At 39.5% G+C, this 16,989-nt stretch overlaps 1 protein-coding gene across 4 annotated transcripts in view; it reads left to right on the forward strand.

Moving 5' to 3' along the window:
* Positions 1–16,989, forward strand: part of DEPTOR (DEP domain containing MTOR interacting protein) — a 141,820-nt gene that overhangs the window by 8,024 nt on the left and 116,807 nt on the right. The window contains exon 1 of one of the 4 annotated variants that reach the window (XM_059995125.1): positions 14,599–15,928. The exons of the other annotated variants lie outside the window; for them this stretch is intronic. Coding sequence (XP_059851108.1) covers positions 15,831–15,928 — 98 coding nt within the window. The 5' untranslated portion in view covers positions 14,599–15,830. Of the gene's footprint in view, positions 1–14,598; positions 15,929–16,989 lie in introns of those variants that run through there. 4 annotated transcript variants of the gene reach the window in all.

Below are 16,989 nucleotides of genomic sequence, written 5' to 3' on the forward strand. Positions count from 1 at the left end.
TTAGTCCCTGTGCTTTTATTATGTGTGAAGTTGGCCATTTTCTAACAAGTTGTAAAATTCTGGAGGAATACACTATGCGTGGTGTGTCCACAAAACAAACAAACAAACAAAAAACAAGGGGGATTGGGAGGGGGTTAGTGTAGAGACATATAACGAGGTACTGGTTTAAGAACAACCAGTGTATAAATGTGCAAATTTACAAAAAGGATATGTTAAGAAAGGATTGTTTTTTTCCATCTTAGAAAAGGATTTAGCACATTTTCTGTTGAGGATCCTGGGTTAGTTTTCTATTTAAAATGCAGTTCTTGGGCTTCCCTGGTGGCGCAGTGGTTGAGAGTCTGCCTGCCGATGCAGGGGACACGGGTTCGTGCCCCAGTCCGGGAAGATCCCACATGCCGCGGAGCGGCTGGGCCTGTGAGCCATGGCCACTGGGCCTGCGCGTCCGGAGTCTGTGCTCCGCAATGGGAGAGGCCACAACAGTGAGAGGCCTGCGTACCACAAAAAAAAAAGGCAATTCTTTTTATACGGTTTGCACACTATTTTCAGGCACATATACTGAGTCCAGTAAAGCGTGAACTTTTGGATTGTAGAAGTACTGTTTTGCTTCCCGATTCCTTTCCTCTTCCCCAGGAGGAAAGGAGAATGGGGTAAACTTGCACCCTGTTTTCACTGAATATTTTTATAAAAGTTCTACTTACCTTTGGTCATTAACATTTCCATAAATGATAGTGACTTTCACAGAATGTATTCACTGGAAAAAGCAGTGGTGCTATATGACTGTATTTTATTTACATCTAGGTGCCAAGTGCCTCTTATATCATCTTTAGTTAAGCTATAGGAAGGTTGATAAAATAAGACTTTACCAAAGCTCCTACTTGTACTATTTTCTTCTTAAAAACAGACAACAAAAATCAGTTTAGAGGTGAGGTTTTAAGGCAGTTATCTGATGCATAACCATGATTCATTTTCCTTCACATTTGTTAAAATTTACTTTCTAAGAAAACCATAATTCAGAAGGACACATGTACCCCAATGTTCATTGCAGCACTATTTACAATAGCCAGGACATGGAAACAACCTAAATGTCCAAGGACAGATGAATGGATAAAGAAGATGTGGTACATATATACAGTGGAATATTACTCAGCCATAAAAAGGAGTGAAATTGGGTCATTTGTAGAGATGTGGATGGACCTGCAGTCTGTCATGCAAAGTGAAGTAGGCCAGAAAGAGAAAAATAGATATCGTATATTAACGCATATATGTGGAATCTAGAAAAATGGTACAGATGAACCTATTAGCAGGGCAGGAATAGAGACGTAGACGTAGAGAATGGACATGTGGACACAGAGAGGGGAAGGGGAGGGTGGGACAAATTGGGAGATTAGGACTGACATATATACACTACCATGCATAAGATAGCTAGCTAGTGGGAACATGCTATAACACACAGGAAGCTCAGCTCAGTGCTCTGTGACCACCTAGATGGGTGGGATGGCAGGGGGGTGAGAGGGAGGTCCAAGAGGGAGGGGATATAGGTATACATAGAGCTGATTCACTTCATTGTACAGCAGAAACTAACACAACATTGTCAAGCAATTATCCTCCAATAAAAAAAGTAAAATGACATTTTAAAAATAAAAAAAAGAAAACTAAGGAAAAGTGACTACAGTATGAACTTCAGTAGACAATATTGTATCAGTATTAACCAGCTGTATCAAATTTGCCATATTAGTGGTGTGTGGTATAGCTTTACGATTTTTCTCTAAATCCGAAGCTGTTCTAAAATAAGTTTATTAAAGAGTAAAACAATAAATGAAGCACACATATACACAACACAGATACAACAAATGAAGTGATAAAAAGATAACTATTAATACATTTTTAAAAATTTGCTCATTACTGGTCTGTACCAAATAGCATGACTTATTTGTGGTTTCTAAGGTTTTCTTGAAATAACCGGAGATCACAGATGAAGTTGCTGAAAAGGATCACATGTTGATTATATTGGATTGAAAGTACAGGGCTGAAGAGTGTATAGACTGGAATCAGAATGCCTCAGCTTAAACCCCGATTCTGTTATTTACCAGCTGGATGACCTTGGGTTACTTATTTCATGAATCTGTGTCTTAGTTTCTTAGTCTGTAAACTGGTGATGAAAATACACTTCAGTAAATTGGTCTTAGAATGATATGTTGATATTTGTATAGCACTTATAACTATGCCAGGCAATTAGTGTTATGTTTATTAATAAATAAATATTGGGGAAAAAAGAATTTACTTTATTAATGACTGTTTTGTAGACTCTGATATAACCTGTCTTCATGAGAGAGGATGAATAGACCTTAGTTGCCATGATAAAGTACACTTATCCTGCTACCATACTTACAAGAGCCAAAAGTTATCACAGAGTATTTAAGGACATTCAAATATAAGGAACAAGAGTGAACTAGAGCTTTTTCCTCCAACATTTTATTACGAAAAATTTCAAACATACAGAAAAGTGTAAAGAATTCTACAGTGAACGTCCTTTTCTCCACCGCTTGGATTCCACAATTAACATTCCACCGTGCTTGCTTTAGCGCGTGATACAGGATACTGATTATAGTTCCCTGTGCTATACAGTAGGTCCTTAATTATCTATTTTATATATAGTAGTGTGTATCTGTTAATCCCAAATTCCTAATTTATCGCTCTTCCCCACCTTCCCCTTTGGTAACCATGTTTTTTTCTATGTCTGAGTCTGTTTCTGTTTTGTAAATAAGTTTGTTTGTATCATGTTTTTAGATTCTATGTCTAAGTGAGATCATATGTTATTTGTCTTTCTCTGTCTGACTGACTTCACTTACTATGATATTCTCTAGGACCATTCATGTTGCTACAAGTTTCTTTTTTTTTTTTTAAGAGATAAAACTTATGTATAATGAAATGCACCATTTGATGAGTACTGACTAAGACATACATCTGTGAAACCCAAACCCCTATCTGGATATCTTTGAATGCTTTTGGCTGCAAGAAACAGAAAATCGACTCAAACAATGTATTCACCCCCGTAACTGGAAATCCAGGAGATGTGAATAACCAACTGATACCATGTGCATATGTAATTATATTTCTTCTGAAATAATACTGTATCCTTAGAATTATGATACTCTACTATAGAATTGTCATCTATGGAGTTCTTACCTCCCTTTCCTTTCCAGGACTCAGCAGAAATGTTACAAAGCTGAAGGAAAGGTTGGATTTTACTTTTTGAAGCCAACACCTGTTTCAACAGCAGAATGAAGGGCTCTGCTGTCCTGCCATGTCCAGGCAGGAGTCCTCTCAGTGTCTCATCACTAGTTCTATGAATAATTTCCAAAGTCCATCTAGATGCCAGACACTGGGTTAGGTGCTGGGGACAAGAGGAGGACCTTCATTTTCCAGACTTCCCTCTGTCATCATCACTTGTATCTCTCAGAGTTTCAAGCCTGCTTTTGGCCTATTGTGGATCAGAAACTTTATTTTCACTTTTATGGTGTAAGATTTCCAAATCGTGAAATAAATCAAGTGCAAAATAATAAAAAGAATATTAATCTTAAGATAACATTTCTGGACTTGCTTAAGGCAAGAGTCCTTTGTTCCATTTGTATTTGTCCTGAAGCAAAATTAATTTCATGCAGGGGTGGATACCTTAGGGGAGTGAAACCTACAAGGATGCCAGGGTGGGAAAGGGCAAGTAACGTATATTACATGAATTTCCTGTCTCATATATCTTTGCGTAATAAATTTGTTTTAAAATATGGATACATAATAAATATAATTTAATAAGTTCATATGTTAATGATGCAGTATAATTCAGTAAGTATAAAAATGGAGAGGAATGGAAAAGAAATTATTGAAAATCTAAGGACGGGGAGTGTCGAAGATGCATTTATGGCAGAGAAGGACACTTAGAAACGGAAGCCATGCTTCCAGCACAGGGGAGATCACTGACTCAGAAATTCCTGCAGGGCAAGAGGGATCAATGACAAAAGAAAGACATAGGCCAGAGACCTAGGACATGAGTCTGAGAGGTGATAAACAGCTTATATCATGGGAAACCTGGCCAGAAGCGGATCTTCAGGTTCTGGGTTGCCTTGAATATCCTACTCTTCCCTAACAAGCATGGGGCCGTAGTTTGGTACAGTACAAAGATCTTCTCCTAACTTGTAGGGAAATTTGGTACAAAAGAGTTAGAGATGATGATAATCATTGTAGAGGAGGGTGATCAAGGTTTGTGTTTTTATATGTGGATTGTAAAGTGAGGGACAGTTGGACAGTTCAGGCATTTACTAAACAATAATAATAGCAAAATGTCAGGTCCTGTTCTGTGAGCTTGCATGTATATTGTTTTATTGAATTCTGATAATAATTCTGTCATCCCTGTTTTTAACTGGAAGAAACTAAGGCATGAGCAGTTTGACCAAAGTCACATAAGTAGTAAGTATGGGAGCTTGATTTTGAAGCCAGGCCTCTCAGAATTCCTACTAGGTGCAAACAACTAGGGAAATAACTCTGCAAACGAGCAAGCAGTAAGGCCCATCCTTCTTGCCTTCAGGTCACAGCCTAAGCCAGGTAGAGAGGGGAAAAATACATATGCGTTTAAATAATATATGGGGGCAGTATATAAAGGGCAACATGTAGAGTGGTTTAAACAATAAAGGGGATTTCTTGGCTTATGTAATGTTAAATTTCAGAGATATGTAGACTTCACATGAGGTGTGATCAGGATTCCAGGTCTATTTCTCTTAAGTTCTCTTGATTCTACTTTTCTCTGTGCATTAACTTTGCCTTCATGAAGGCTGCTTTTGCAGTCATATGACAGCCACTAGCACCGGTCAGACTGAAAAGAGAGGACTGGCTGCCATCAACCATCTACAGCAGTCTTGAGCGTTCATGTTTTTGGATCATCTTGACTTACAGACTCACAAGATATTAAGGCAGAACAAAGTCCTTTGCTGGTTGCCCTAGGCTTACCCATCTGCAATATTGTGGCAAGAAGGATGGTATTACCCTGACTGCCTTAAGTCAAGCAGGAGCCCCCTGCCTCCTCCTTAGGGGCACAGGTAGGATCATAGCTGCTATACTCTGGTGAAGGGTTCATTGGGTGTTGCAGAGATAAGCCCAGTGTCCTCCACAAATGATAATTTGGGCTCAATGATGAGAAACCAGTGGAAAAAAAATTGTACAGGGTATGGTGTAATTAAGGCCAAATTTTAGGAGAAATAACAAAGTTGCAGGGGTGGGGAGCTTATACAGAGAAGAAGAAAGTGCTCACAGAAAAGCCACAAAGAAGATACAATTTGGGAGTGGTTAGGAGACATTGGCATACATCCTGGACCCTAGTGCTTTCAAAGTAATTTTCCCTGTAAACTTCCCCATCATGACGATCACCTGTTCACCATCCATATGCTCCCTCCCTCACCTTTCACCCCTCACTGCCCTCTGAAATGGAAGAGATGCCTCTGGTGTTCAGGGTTTGCTCAGTAATAGAAGTAAAATAGAACTCTCAACAGATGACTAAAATGGCAGGTGGCTCAGGTTCAAATTGCAAAGAATGATTTTTGCATCACTTGGGTTTTGATGTCTTTCCAAGTAACACCTCCACCCAGAAAGACTCCCAGCCAAAGCTGTATAAACGTTATCTCTTTGTTTAAGCAGGCTGCTTTAGGAATCATTAAGATGCAGACTTTCTGAGGAAGTCTCAAAATGTTCCTTACTTACATAACTAAGAAAGATCTTTCAGGTCATGTGTTTTAATATATTTTGTCAATGTTTTCCCTCCCCTCTCCAGAAATTGGAAATAGGAGCTACCTTCGATTATCAAGAAGGCAGATTTTTCACCACTGTTAGTAAGATTTAAGCTGATATCTCATTGCACCATTGCATTGACTTTACAATAGCAACTTTGGCATTGATTTTGTACCGCATCTTACCATAAGGATAACTAATAGGAATAAATCCCAATTTATTCTTATGGTTTTATTCTCGGAGAACACTGCATGAGTTTAGCCTTTTATTCTTCAGAATGGGGGGTGTGTGTACAAATGCAATAAAGCTTTTGTCCTGAAGTACTGACAAGAAACTGTGATTTAAAATTGTGATTTTTTCTTATGCCTGTGTTGGCTACAAAAGAGAGAAGCTCCAGTTAAACCCATTGAGAAGCATCGATGAAAGCTAAGAAGCTGGGCTTGGAGCCAATGCATTTGTCTACACGTTCAGCATTTGCTGACTTGGCAGTAATTGGGGCTTTAAGCCAAGAAGAGCAGAGTCTGATTATTCAGGACTTTATCATAATTTGCAATTATGATACCTCAAGTGGAGGTGTAGTGGTTAGGGCCAGGAATGCCTTAGAAACCACAATTCCAATGCATCAGGGTTTGTCAGGCCATTTTGTTTAACAAGGGACAAAACCATTTGATGGTTTAAAAGCTTAACGAACCAGAGGGCATCTCTTCAGTTGTCTTCCTGTAGCTCCACTTTGGGTGGTTATGTTGCTGCTAGATGATTTCATTTCTGAAAGGGGAACACAGAGGAGGAGAGGAAGTCGGTTTGGCTATTTGTCAGCAGTTCTGAAAGAATGTTTATTCAGGGAGGAGTTTGAACCCTGTGAGAATTGGGGGATTATCTGGATATTTTCAGTTCTTTGATGTTGTGCCTACCCAACTAACGCTCCTCAGCTGACCTTCTAGCCTCTGCCAGAGAAAACTTCTAGTGGCCAGGACTCAGTCACTTCCTTATGAGCGTCTACATGTATGGGTGGTGAGGGCATAGGCCACCCTTAGCACTGCAATCATAATTATGGAATCTAATATATATTGGGGGAAATCATTGTAGTCCTTATTGGTGGCTTATGCGAAAAAAAATTTACTGAAATGTAGCCTGGCATTCCTTAAAAGAACACCCATCTATAATAAAATATGACAGTCTGTTTTACTTTGTAGTCAAAAATGTTCTTCTTGATAGAGCATAGCAGTAGATACTAAATTAACTTGCTTGGGGAATTCTGGGAGATAGGCCTTCATGGAGATTATAGTACAATAGGTAACAAAGAAAAAACACTTATTTAAAACTATTTGGTAGTCTATTCAGAGACGTGTTCAGAGGTTAAATCTGAGATACTCAGTGTGTCACTTAAAACTGCATTTACTGGAATGCACATACTTCAGTATTTCACCATAAGGCCTTGAGAATCGTATCTTATCTGTGTGACCTGCTCCGCCTCCCACAGGAGAAGGATTATTCAAGCGAAGTATGTGTTTTCACAGGGCAGATGTTTTCTTCTCTAAGAGCCCCTGCATCCAGCTTGATGATTCTCCTGGAAGAGGGTCAAGGTGATTGCAGGCCTGACCCCTTTCGCCCTTTAGACTTAGGAATGGGAGGTGTCAGCAAAAGGTAACACCTTCTAAAAGGGAAGTCCAGCTCTCATTGCTGAACTTATTCTAGTGACTTAAAAGAATGGGTGCTTCTCTGGTTTTGAGCCTTCCAGTACCTTGTACAGACGTACATCAGGGCATCTACAACCCTTTCCATTTTTGTCCTTGTGTAGTGAGGGAGGGTGAAGGTGAATACCATGGTTTATGGTGTGGATTAAAGAACATATTTACTGGGGGCCCATCAACACAAAGGGTCAGCAAGAGGGGATATGTGGTCCTCCATTCTCTCATTATTCCACAGAGTTGGGCATAAGCATGAAGCTGCCTGACATACAGTGTGTTTGTGTTCCACCGGAGGGACCCTGACCCCCGGCTACACAACCTTCCTATAATGCAAGCATGAGCATGGCCTTATCTCTGGGTTACAAATAATGTGAACTCAGGCGCCTAAGTGTCCGAGCTGGGAAATGCCAGATGCATCAGCACCTGGAGACCTCCGGGGCTTGTTTGAAGTCACAGCCCCTCCTGCTGGGGAAAGACCAGGCTCCCAGTCCCAGCCAGCGCGCTGCCTGTGAAGTCAGGCTGGGCCTCTAAGGTCACAAATCTTGCTGTGTCCCCCCCAGCAGCTGGCGGGTCTGTGCACTCTCCGAGGCAAGGTACGGCACCTTACTGATTCTTAGGTCCAGAACTTCTGTGTCTAAAATCCAGGAAGAGGCATACCGTGTTTCAACGCTACAAGTGCATTTTGACTTACTCTGAAGTTTTGAAACGAGGACTTTAAACTTTACCTTATTTTATAAATGAGGGTATTTACTTCAAAGGTCAAACTAGGTTATGTCTTTTAACCTCTGGCCTTGTTTTTAATACCTTAACACCAGGCTTCCTTCTGCCAAGAGAGATGGATAAATCATCCCTTGGCAGTAGGTTCTAAGTTTTATAGCTATGTAATTTGTTGCGATATTCACTGGATTGGTGTTATTCTGATTTTCTTTTAGCCTTCTCAGTAAATAATAATAATTATAATAAACAGTATTTATTTATAGTAAGCTTGGCACACTTACTGTATGCCAAGTAGCGTGATAAGTATTTTATATGAATTATACCATTTAATCCTTGAGTGGGTATCATTAGTCCCATTTTAGAGATGGGCACACAAAGTCTTAGAGAAATTAAGAAACTTGTCTAGGGTCACAAGGCCAGCAAATAGAAGAGCTGGGCTTTGCAGCTTCACAGTGTCCTGCACAAGTCATGCTCTTAGCGCGTACACGTTGAGGATACAGCTGCGCTCAGCTCTAAGCCATTGGAGCCTGGAGGTCAGAAGCAAAGAACTCCCCAACTACTATGGACATGGAGCCTGGACTTTTAAAATTTGTCTTGTCTCTGAATATTTATTCTGTGTTGGGCAAAAATTAAACTTACATATATAATAATACTTATGTCTACATACATGAAAAAGATGAATAGCACCATTAGTATATTTAAAAACTTATTAAGAGTTATTTAAAAGCTACAAAAACTTGGGTTCGCTGTGTGACTAATTGGCTATTTACACTGCTATGTATGGCTGATTACCAGGAAGCATACTGATGCGCGTGTATACATGCAGTGTGTCAGATTAACTTGTGTGTTTCACTTGAAGATAATAGTAAATACTCTTCACCTATGGATTAACTGAATTAGAAGTTCTGGAATGTGAGTCCAGTGGGCCATATTTTAGGTTCTAGAAGGAAACTTATTTATTGCCGCTTCTCAGCAACATGAAAGATGCATATCCTCGGACTTACGTTTTGCATGTGAGGAATAGATTAGTCAGTAGACTCTCATGCAAGAAACATTAAAAAATGTTCCAGATATTATTTTGGAGCTTTTCAAGGTATTGCTCAGCTTCTGTTTAGAGCTAGAATAAATTTTTAACTTAGTTAACTGTAGATCCGTGCAATAGACTCTAGTATAGAGCTCCTGACTCATTGTTCTCAAAGAGAGGACATTGAAATAGCCAGAAAAATAAGCACTGGGCATTTAGTTCAAGATCCTCTTGTTTCCTTTGTAAGAATGCGTAAGGCAATCATTTTATGATTATAATTGAATTTTTCACACCAAGCCTTTAGATTTGCAGGAAAATAGGTCCTGTAGTCTAGGTGTTGATTTTAGGATTAGAAGAATGCAGAACTCTCAGGGTTGGGGAATTTTGGATTCAAAACAATAAGTATAAAAATTTTCTAAGATATCAGGATATTTGGGCATAATGCTAGAATTTTCAAGTATCCTGAGAGAAAAAAGTAAAGACTTTACTTAATTAGCCACATAGAATCTTAAACCGTTTGTTTTCTAATTATTTTTTCCCCAGCATGCATGCCTGATACCTGTTGCACTGATACAGAAGATGACATTAATAATGTATACTTAACTGTAGACTAATGTTCTCTGTGCAGTGTTGCCAAAAGCCCATATTCCTTTTGGTGAAAACCATGTCAAGACTACATGTTGCCGTTTTAACAAGATGTGAAATGCTGACTTTATTTTCTCCCATCTTTGTTTTTCCTTCACCCAAAACCCTCTGTCAGCCACTATAGATATCAAAATAGTGTTGTAGGTATAAGGTCACATTCATTCTTTAATTTTTCCTTTTCCTGTGATATAATGCTTTCTTCATTTTGTCCCACGTTGAGTAGCTGCTTGTGCGTGTGTATGTTTCCAGGCTTCTTCACATCACTAGACAAGAAATTACACTAGAAATTATGGTTATTACTTAGCTGGTTTGCACTTTAACCACTTACAACTCCTCTCACCCCTGTTAATTCTTACTCTTTGTCTCAGGACCTAATCTAGGAACTGAATAAAGAAGGAATTACCTGCTCTTTTCATTCATTTCCATATCTCCTGTTAGTGGGAATAGTTGTCTATCAGATGGGTAAGAAGGCATGCACACATTCATTTAGACACTCAACATGAGCTTATAGAAGTTAACGCTTTAAATCTATGCAGAAATCTGTATATATTTAAATTGTTAGTCAAGAATCTCAGTTCAACAAAGTATCTTCTTTCAGAGACAAGTCTTTTGTCGTCAGCAATTGGAATGGCTTTTGCTTTGTAAAACCTTTAAAAAAAGAATCACAACTCTGTTATGAAACAACAGCAGTTTGTACTCCCTGAATCGCTATATAGCTCAGAGAAATTTGCTATCCTATTTCAAGATCTTGCAGTCTCCATCTTCTAGAAGGTCTTAAGACCTTCCCTGGAGGTCCAGTGGTTAAGACTCCGTGCTTCCACTGCAGGGGGTGCGGGTTCGATCCCTGGTCAGGGAACGGAGATCCGGCATGCTGGGCGACACGGCCAAAAAAAAAGTCACCAGGAAATTTCTTGCCTATCTAATTAGAAATCCTTCTAGCAGCCCCCCGTGCTTCCTTAGTGAGAGTCTTAAGCATATTCTCAGAGGAACACAGTTCCTGCGGTTTCTAAGCTTGCTTCTTCAGCCTTCTCTCAAATTTGTAAGAGCCTCTATATCCTTTCAGTAAAATCCCTTTTTGCTTAAACTAGCCAGAATTAGTTTCGGTTTCTCATAACCATCACTGACACAGAAATTAGTACCAGGAATGAGACATATGAATACTACGTGACAAAAATCACAGATACTTATTAACACTCATATTTTTTTAACCTTTTCTGTTTTCTTACTTTTTGTGTGTGGGTGCTAAAAGCAAAGAGTCAGGGATATTTATATAAAATATTGTCTGTTACAAAGTGTAAACAAAGACTAATTCTGCTTGGGATAGAATAATCATCTTACGATCCCTCACATTTGTATGAGCTTTACTTACCTAAAAGTGTTTGACTTGTAACCACATTTGTTATATAGAGGGCTGAATGTTGTTCTATTTTTGTAACTCTCGTGGCATTTCCACTGTTCTAGGAATAGGGTAGAATATAAATAAATGCTTGTTGATTGATCCTTTATGGAAAGTGAAATTGCTTTTGGTTTTCAAGTCATGAAATTTCATTCTTCTTTTTCCTCCTTAACAAATAGGGACACTGAGGTTTTAGGAATTGAACTTATCTATGCTTTAGAGTTGACGTTGGGCATAAGAAGCAGAGTGTCCATGGACAAGGACACTTAGGCAGTTCTATCGTGAGCCAGTTAACATTTTTTGGTCTTTTTATATTTTTAGTCTGTCACTTCAGTGTGCTGTTAAAATTGCTAAATATTTAGGTACAAACATAAAATCCCACTTTAGAGTCAGCTGATTATGCAATTGCGGGTAAGATGACACACAAACATATTAATATTTTTAGCTTTCACAGATACTATTAGAAAGATACGATAATTACAGCCTTGTGGATCCACAGAACCTATTAGTTGATGGCTCAGATACCTTCAGAAAAAATGGGTGGAGGCCATACTGTGAGCCTTTGGTCTGTAAAATCACAGAACACTTGCTGGGCGAGATGAATATATTCAAAAATTCCATTATAACAATTCTATAACAGTTTTTCTTTATCTTTGTTTTGTGATGAGTATTTGTGATACCAGTTACAAACACCAACTCACGTTTAAACAGCATCTTTTATTTTCGAAAGAGATGTTATATGTATCATTCTATTGATTCTTAACATTCTGTTGATCCTTAGCCTGTGAGCTAAGAGGAATCAGTGATTCTTTTTTTTATTTAATTGAAGTGTAGTTGATTTACAATGTTGTGTTAGTTTCAGGTGTGTAGGAACAGTGATTCAGATACACACACACACACACACACACACACATATATGCATATCTATATTCCTTTTCAGATTCTTTTCCCTTACAGCTTGTTATAAACTATTGAGTATAGTTCCCTGTGCTTGTTGGTTATCCTGAGTGATTATTCTGATTCCAAATTTAGAGGGGAAGTGCTTTCCTGAAGTTCTGTCATACTTGGGTACATGGAATAAAAATTTGCTAAGTGACAAAAATAAATGCAGCTCAGAGAGATTAAGTGACTTGGCCAAGGACACACAGTTACTAAGTGATGGGGGCAGAACTCAGATTTAAGATTTTTGATTCCAAATCCCACATTCAGCTTTGTAGTGCTGATGCCCCAGCAAGGGCAACTGAAGTTGTGTTCCGTGGTAGGAGGTAAGATAAAGAAATATGTTTGAAATCTTAGAATGCATATCTCTTAAATTGAACAGGGATTATTTTACAGCTAATAGTAAGTTCTGTGGTTCTGATGTGTGTGAATGGAATTTAAAAAAATCAATTGGAGAGGGAGTCTTGAGGGCCATGCTGCTTTGGAGTTCACACTGAATCATCACATTTCAGGGTTTTTAGACATGAAAGAAGCTTTACGTGTTGGAGACAAGGAAAGTGAAGTTTACAAAAATGCATGCTCCGTGAAGGTAGAGTCAATATATATCTTGTTTACTTGTTACTTACAGTTCCCGATGGATACTAGATGTTCAATTAATGTTTGTTGACTGGGCAAGGTCCAGAAAACTAACGTAGTTGCTCTAAGTCACACCTTAGTGAAGGTCTTCCCAAAGGATCGATCATAACATGGTTGATTGACATACCATCTCCATGTCATCAGCATAATCAAGTGGTTGAACTTTAGGCTGTTGGGACCTTAGTGATAATCTATCGAATCCAGCCTTTTAAATGACTCTTGCTTGGCCATCTGACTTGGTACCAGAGTAAGGATGGAACTGACCATCTTGGTTCCTCTCTACCCCTACTTTCATCATGTCAGCTCTGAAGTATTTATGAGGAATCAAGATGATCTCCTTCTCTGGAGACCAACTGGCCCCAAGGCAGTTAGGTGGTTAGTGTATGTAGAGCTGAGGCAGAACATGAGCCTTGTGACGCAGTCCTGAGTTTCTTTCCTCTCAGTCGCACAGGCATCTCCGCCAGACTGTTCCGTCTGAACTCAGCATCTCTCTGCGTTTCTGATTTGTTCTTCCCAGCTTTAGCAGTGCTTAGTCTCTGCCTTTAATTCAGGATTGAAACTGGCCAGCCCTCACTGGTAAATTTTAAATGCATCACTTTCTCATAGCCCATCTCTAAATTTTCTACTTCACTGGGGAGTCAGGGGTTGTAGTCTAATACCTTGAGTATGAACACACTTCCTCACCTCCACACAATTAAAAGGAAAAAAAAATGTTTTCTTGTGTTTCTTGTTCGTGTTTTTTTTTTTTTTTGGCTGTGCAGCATGCGGGATCTCAGTTCCCCAATCAGGGATTGAACCCACGCCCCCTGCAGTGGAAGCACAGAGTCCTAACCACCAGACCGCCGGGGAAGTCCCAAAAAAGAAAAAAAAAAAAAAAAAAGAATAAATTTCTCGTACGCACTGTGAGAGTCCCTTACGTGACAAGCACCAGGGCTAGCCTTTGAGAACAAAAGGTAAACCACAGGACCCCTGTCCTCAAGGAGCTCACAGACCAGAGATTCCAGCCAATTAATGCCAGAGAGAGAAATGTGGACAGTTACAATGCAGCATGATAATTTCTGTGGTAGAGGGATGTCCAAGGTACAACGGGAGCCGCGGATAGAATGGCTCGGCCTCTGAAGGCCTTCCCGAGCAGGTGACAGCTGAGCTGGGTTTTCAGGAGTTTACTCAGGAAGGAGAACAGTAAGAGGAGGAGGTGCTTTTTAGACAGTGAAAATAGCAAGAAGAAAGACTTGAATATGTGAAATGTCATAGCATGTTCAGGAAAGTCCACATAGTCCTGCAGTCCATTGGTTTTCAAATGTCTTGCTTGCCCATCCATGTCTGTGCAAACATTTTGAGCATAGATTCCCCCAGTATAAGCATATTACCTGTTATACACAGGTGCGCATTATGTGTATCCTAAGCACACCCACAAAATAGAAAGTTAAAAGATCCCTTTAGGGACTTCCCTGGAGGTCCAGTGGTTAGGACTCCGTGCTTCCACTGCCGAGGGCGTGAATTAAGATCCAGCATGCCACCTGGTGCGGCCAAAACAAACAAACAAAAATCCCTTGAAAGGCGAGATAAAAGAAATATAGACATTCTGATATTTTCTAGCCACACCCCAAAGGATGGTCTTAGGTTCCTCCTTTGTAAGCCACTGTCTAGACCCTCAGCTCCATGAGGGAGGCCAGGTCTGTCAGATTCACTGCAGTTTCTCCCATGTCTAGCACTGTTTCTTGCATTACTAGGCATCCAGCAAGTATTTGTTGGATTGAGTTGATTTTTCAGTATTGCTGGAGGGTAAGCCTAAAGTGATGAGCTGATAGGACAAATGCTCCCCAGCTTTACTGAAGGAAGACCTTTGTGGATTTTCCCAAGACCCGAAGCAGAACACCAGAGCTTTGAGTTCAAGCTCTGACTCCCACTGTTTATCTTAGGGAGGGCAAGACCCTCACAGAATTTCTCTGTGTCTCCTGAGGGCATTTGCGCTGTTCAGCAGGGGGCAATAATGTTCCCGCATGTCACGTGGCGCTTATGGGAGTGACTAATAAAAGTGATATTGTGAAGCACTTGGCACTGATGAAAGACCTATCAAAATGGTAAATAGCCCTTGTATAAGCAGGCAGAGAAAATGAGGGCCATTCTTCCTCCCACCATGGCTCTTATGGATAATGATAGCAACATCAAAAGCATACTTTTCTGTTTGACTTGTGAGAATAAGGGTCTATGATGTTCTAGCCACAGAACTGTCTTTTTTCACATGGCAACAAACAAAACAGAAGGTCTGTCACAGGCCTTGCAATTGTTAGATGAATATAAAGAAGACTTAAGGCAGTGTATGTGAACCTTTTAAAAAGCGCAATTAACATTTTGTTATAGATTAGTTAAGATTACAGGGTGGGGGAGGGATAAATTAGGAGTTTGGGATTAGCAGATACAAACTACTGTATATAAAATAGATGAACAACAAGGTCCTGCTGTATAGCACAGGCAACTATATTTAATATCTGTAATAAACCATAATGGAAAAGACTAGGTATATATATGTATAACTGAATCACTTCATTGTACACCAGAAACTAACACAACATTGTAAATCAACTATACTTCAATTAAAAAAAAAAAGATTATATACTTGTAGGTATATATAGAATATAGATTTCATCTGCATGTTTCAGAGAAACCTAGATATACCCTTTCTTATCTTTTCCTCCCAGAGAAATTTCTTATACACATGCCTGCTGATAATGTTTTATCTTTAGTTAATCAGCCTACAAATATTTATCAAGAGCCTGTGGGGCAGCTTTTGTTTGTACTGGAAAAGATATCCAGAAATAAACAGCATGGTTCCTGCCCCCAAGAAGATGACTTTTTAGGTAGAGAAATAGAATAGGAATCCATGAATAAATGGAGGGTAATTGAACAAAATATTGTGAAGAACCCTGGAGAATTAAAGCAACAGTTTTAAAAAGGAGAACTCCCTGTGACCTAGAAAAGAAGGAGATGGCTTCATGGGACGTGAGGAAAGATGAGTAGGTTTTATAGAAGTGGAAGGGAAGAAGACGGAATTCCTGGCACTGGGAATGCCATGGGCAAAGACACAGAAATGGGAGCTCTTCGTCCAAGGTGCCTAAGAATATTGCCTGGGTGGCTGGAATATGTGGGGAATCATTCCTAGCAATCAGATGTTGGGGAAGAGGAACTAGTTTGGCAGGGAATGATGATGAGAGAGAATGTGTGCGTTTATGGGTAGAGGTGTGGAGGGAGGGAGGAAAGAAAAGTGGGAGCATTGAAATGATTGCAGATTTGTGTCCACCATGTTTTGTGTATGTTGAGTTTGGCGGGGGTCTGGATTTGATTTTTTCACTACATGTTTTTAACCCAGGATGTTCACCTTTCTTTTCATTCTAAGGTCACCTCCTGACCTTCAGCTCATGTATTCAAGAAATGCAGAATACACATAATATTAAGTAAAACTTCAATGGATCTACTACAAGATAAGACTCAAATGTAGTAATATATTACAAAAACGAGCAGAATTTATTCTCAGCTGTGATAGCCACACTGCAAGCACATGTAAAGAAGTAATTGTACATCCAATGTGATGCCTGGACTTAGTCATTAGTGCAGATTCATTGTGGAAAGTTTCACTGGTTGAGTCTGGTTTGGGTAGGAGCTTCTCCTTTCTTTGTGTTAAATGTTCAGAGATTTAGAGAACTAGATAGTGTGGCCACTGCAGCAAATAAAAAAATAAAGAGAAACAGGAGAAAGACTAGAGGAAGAAAGATTCTTTTTTTGTGGAAAAGAGTTTATTGAATCAAATAGCAATCCAATCAAATCGCATATTTGTCCCTTCATTATGTATTCAGTGGGAAAGTTACAAGTCTGATAAATGGAGACTGATTTGCAGGACATTGTAAGGTTTCTCAAGGAAAAAACCAGATAGTTTAACTTATCAGACGCTCACAGGACAGATGTAATTATGATGTAAATCAGAGTCCCTGCGGAACAGACCCTACACTTACACAGATGTGAGGGCCTCCTTTAAAAACCACCAATTCACAGGACACGAGTATCATTTGCTTCTTGGTACCTAGAGTGAGAGTTTATGTCGGCTTTGCTTCCTAGCACACGATAAGACAAGTACTGGGATGGAAGCATATTGGAAACAAAAGCAGTAGCATGGC

This window comes from Delphinus delphis, chromosome 17 (assembly GCF_949987515.2).
Source record: "Delphinus delphis chromosome 17, mDelDel1.2, whole genome shotgun sequence".
Taxonomy (NCBI): Eukaryota; Metazoa; Chordata; class Mammalia; order Artiodactyla; family Delphinidae; genus Delphinus; species Delphinus delphis.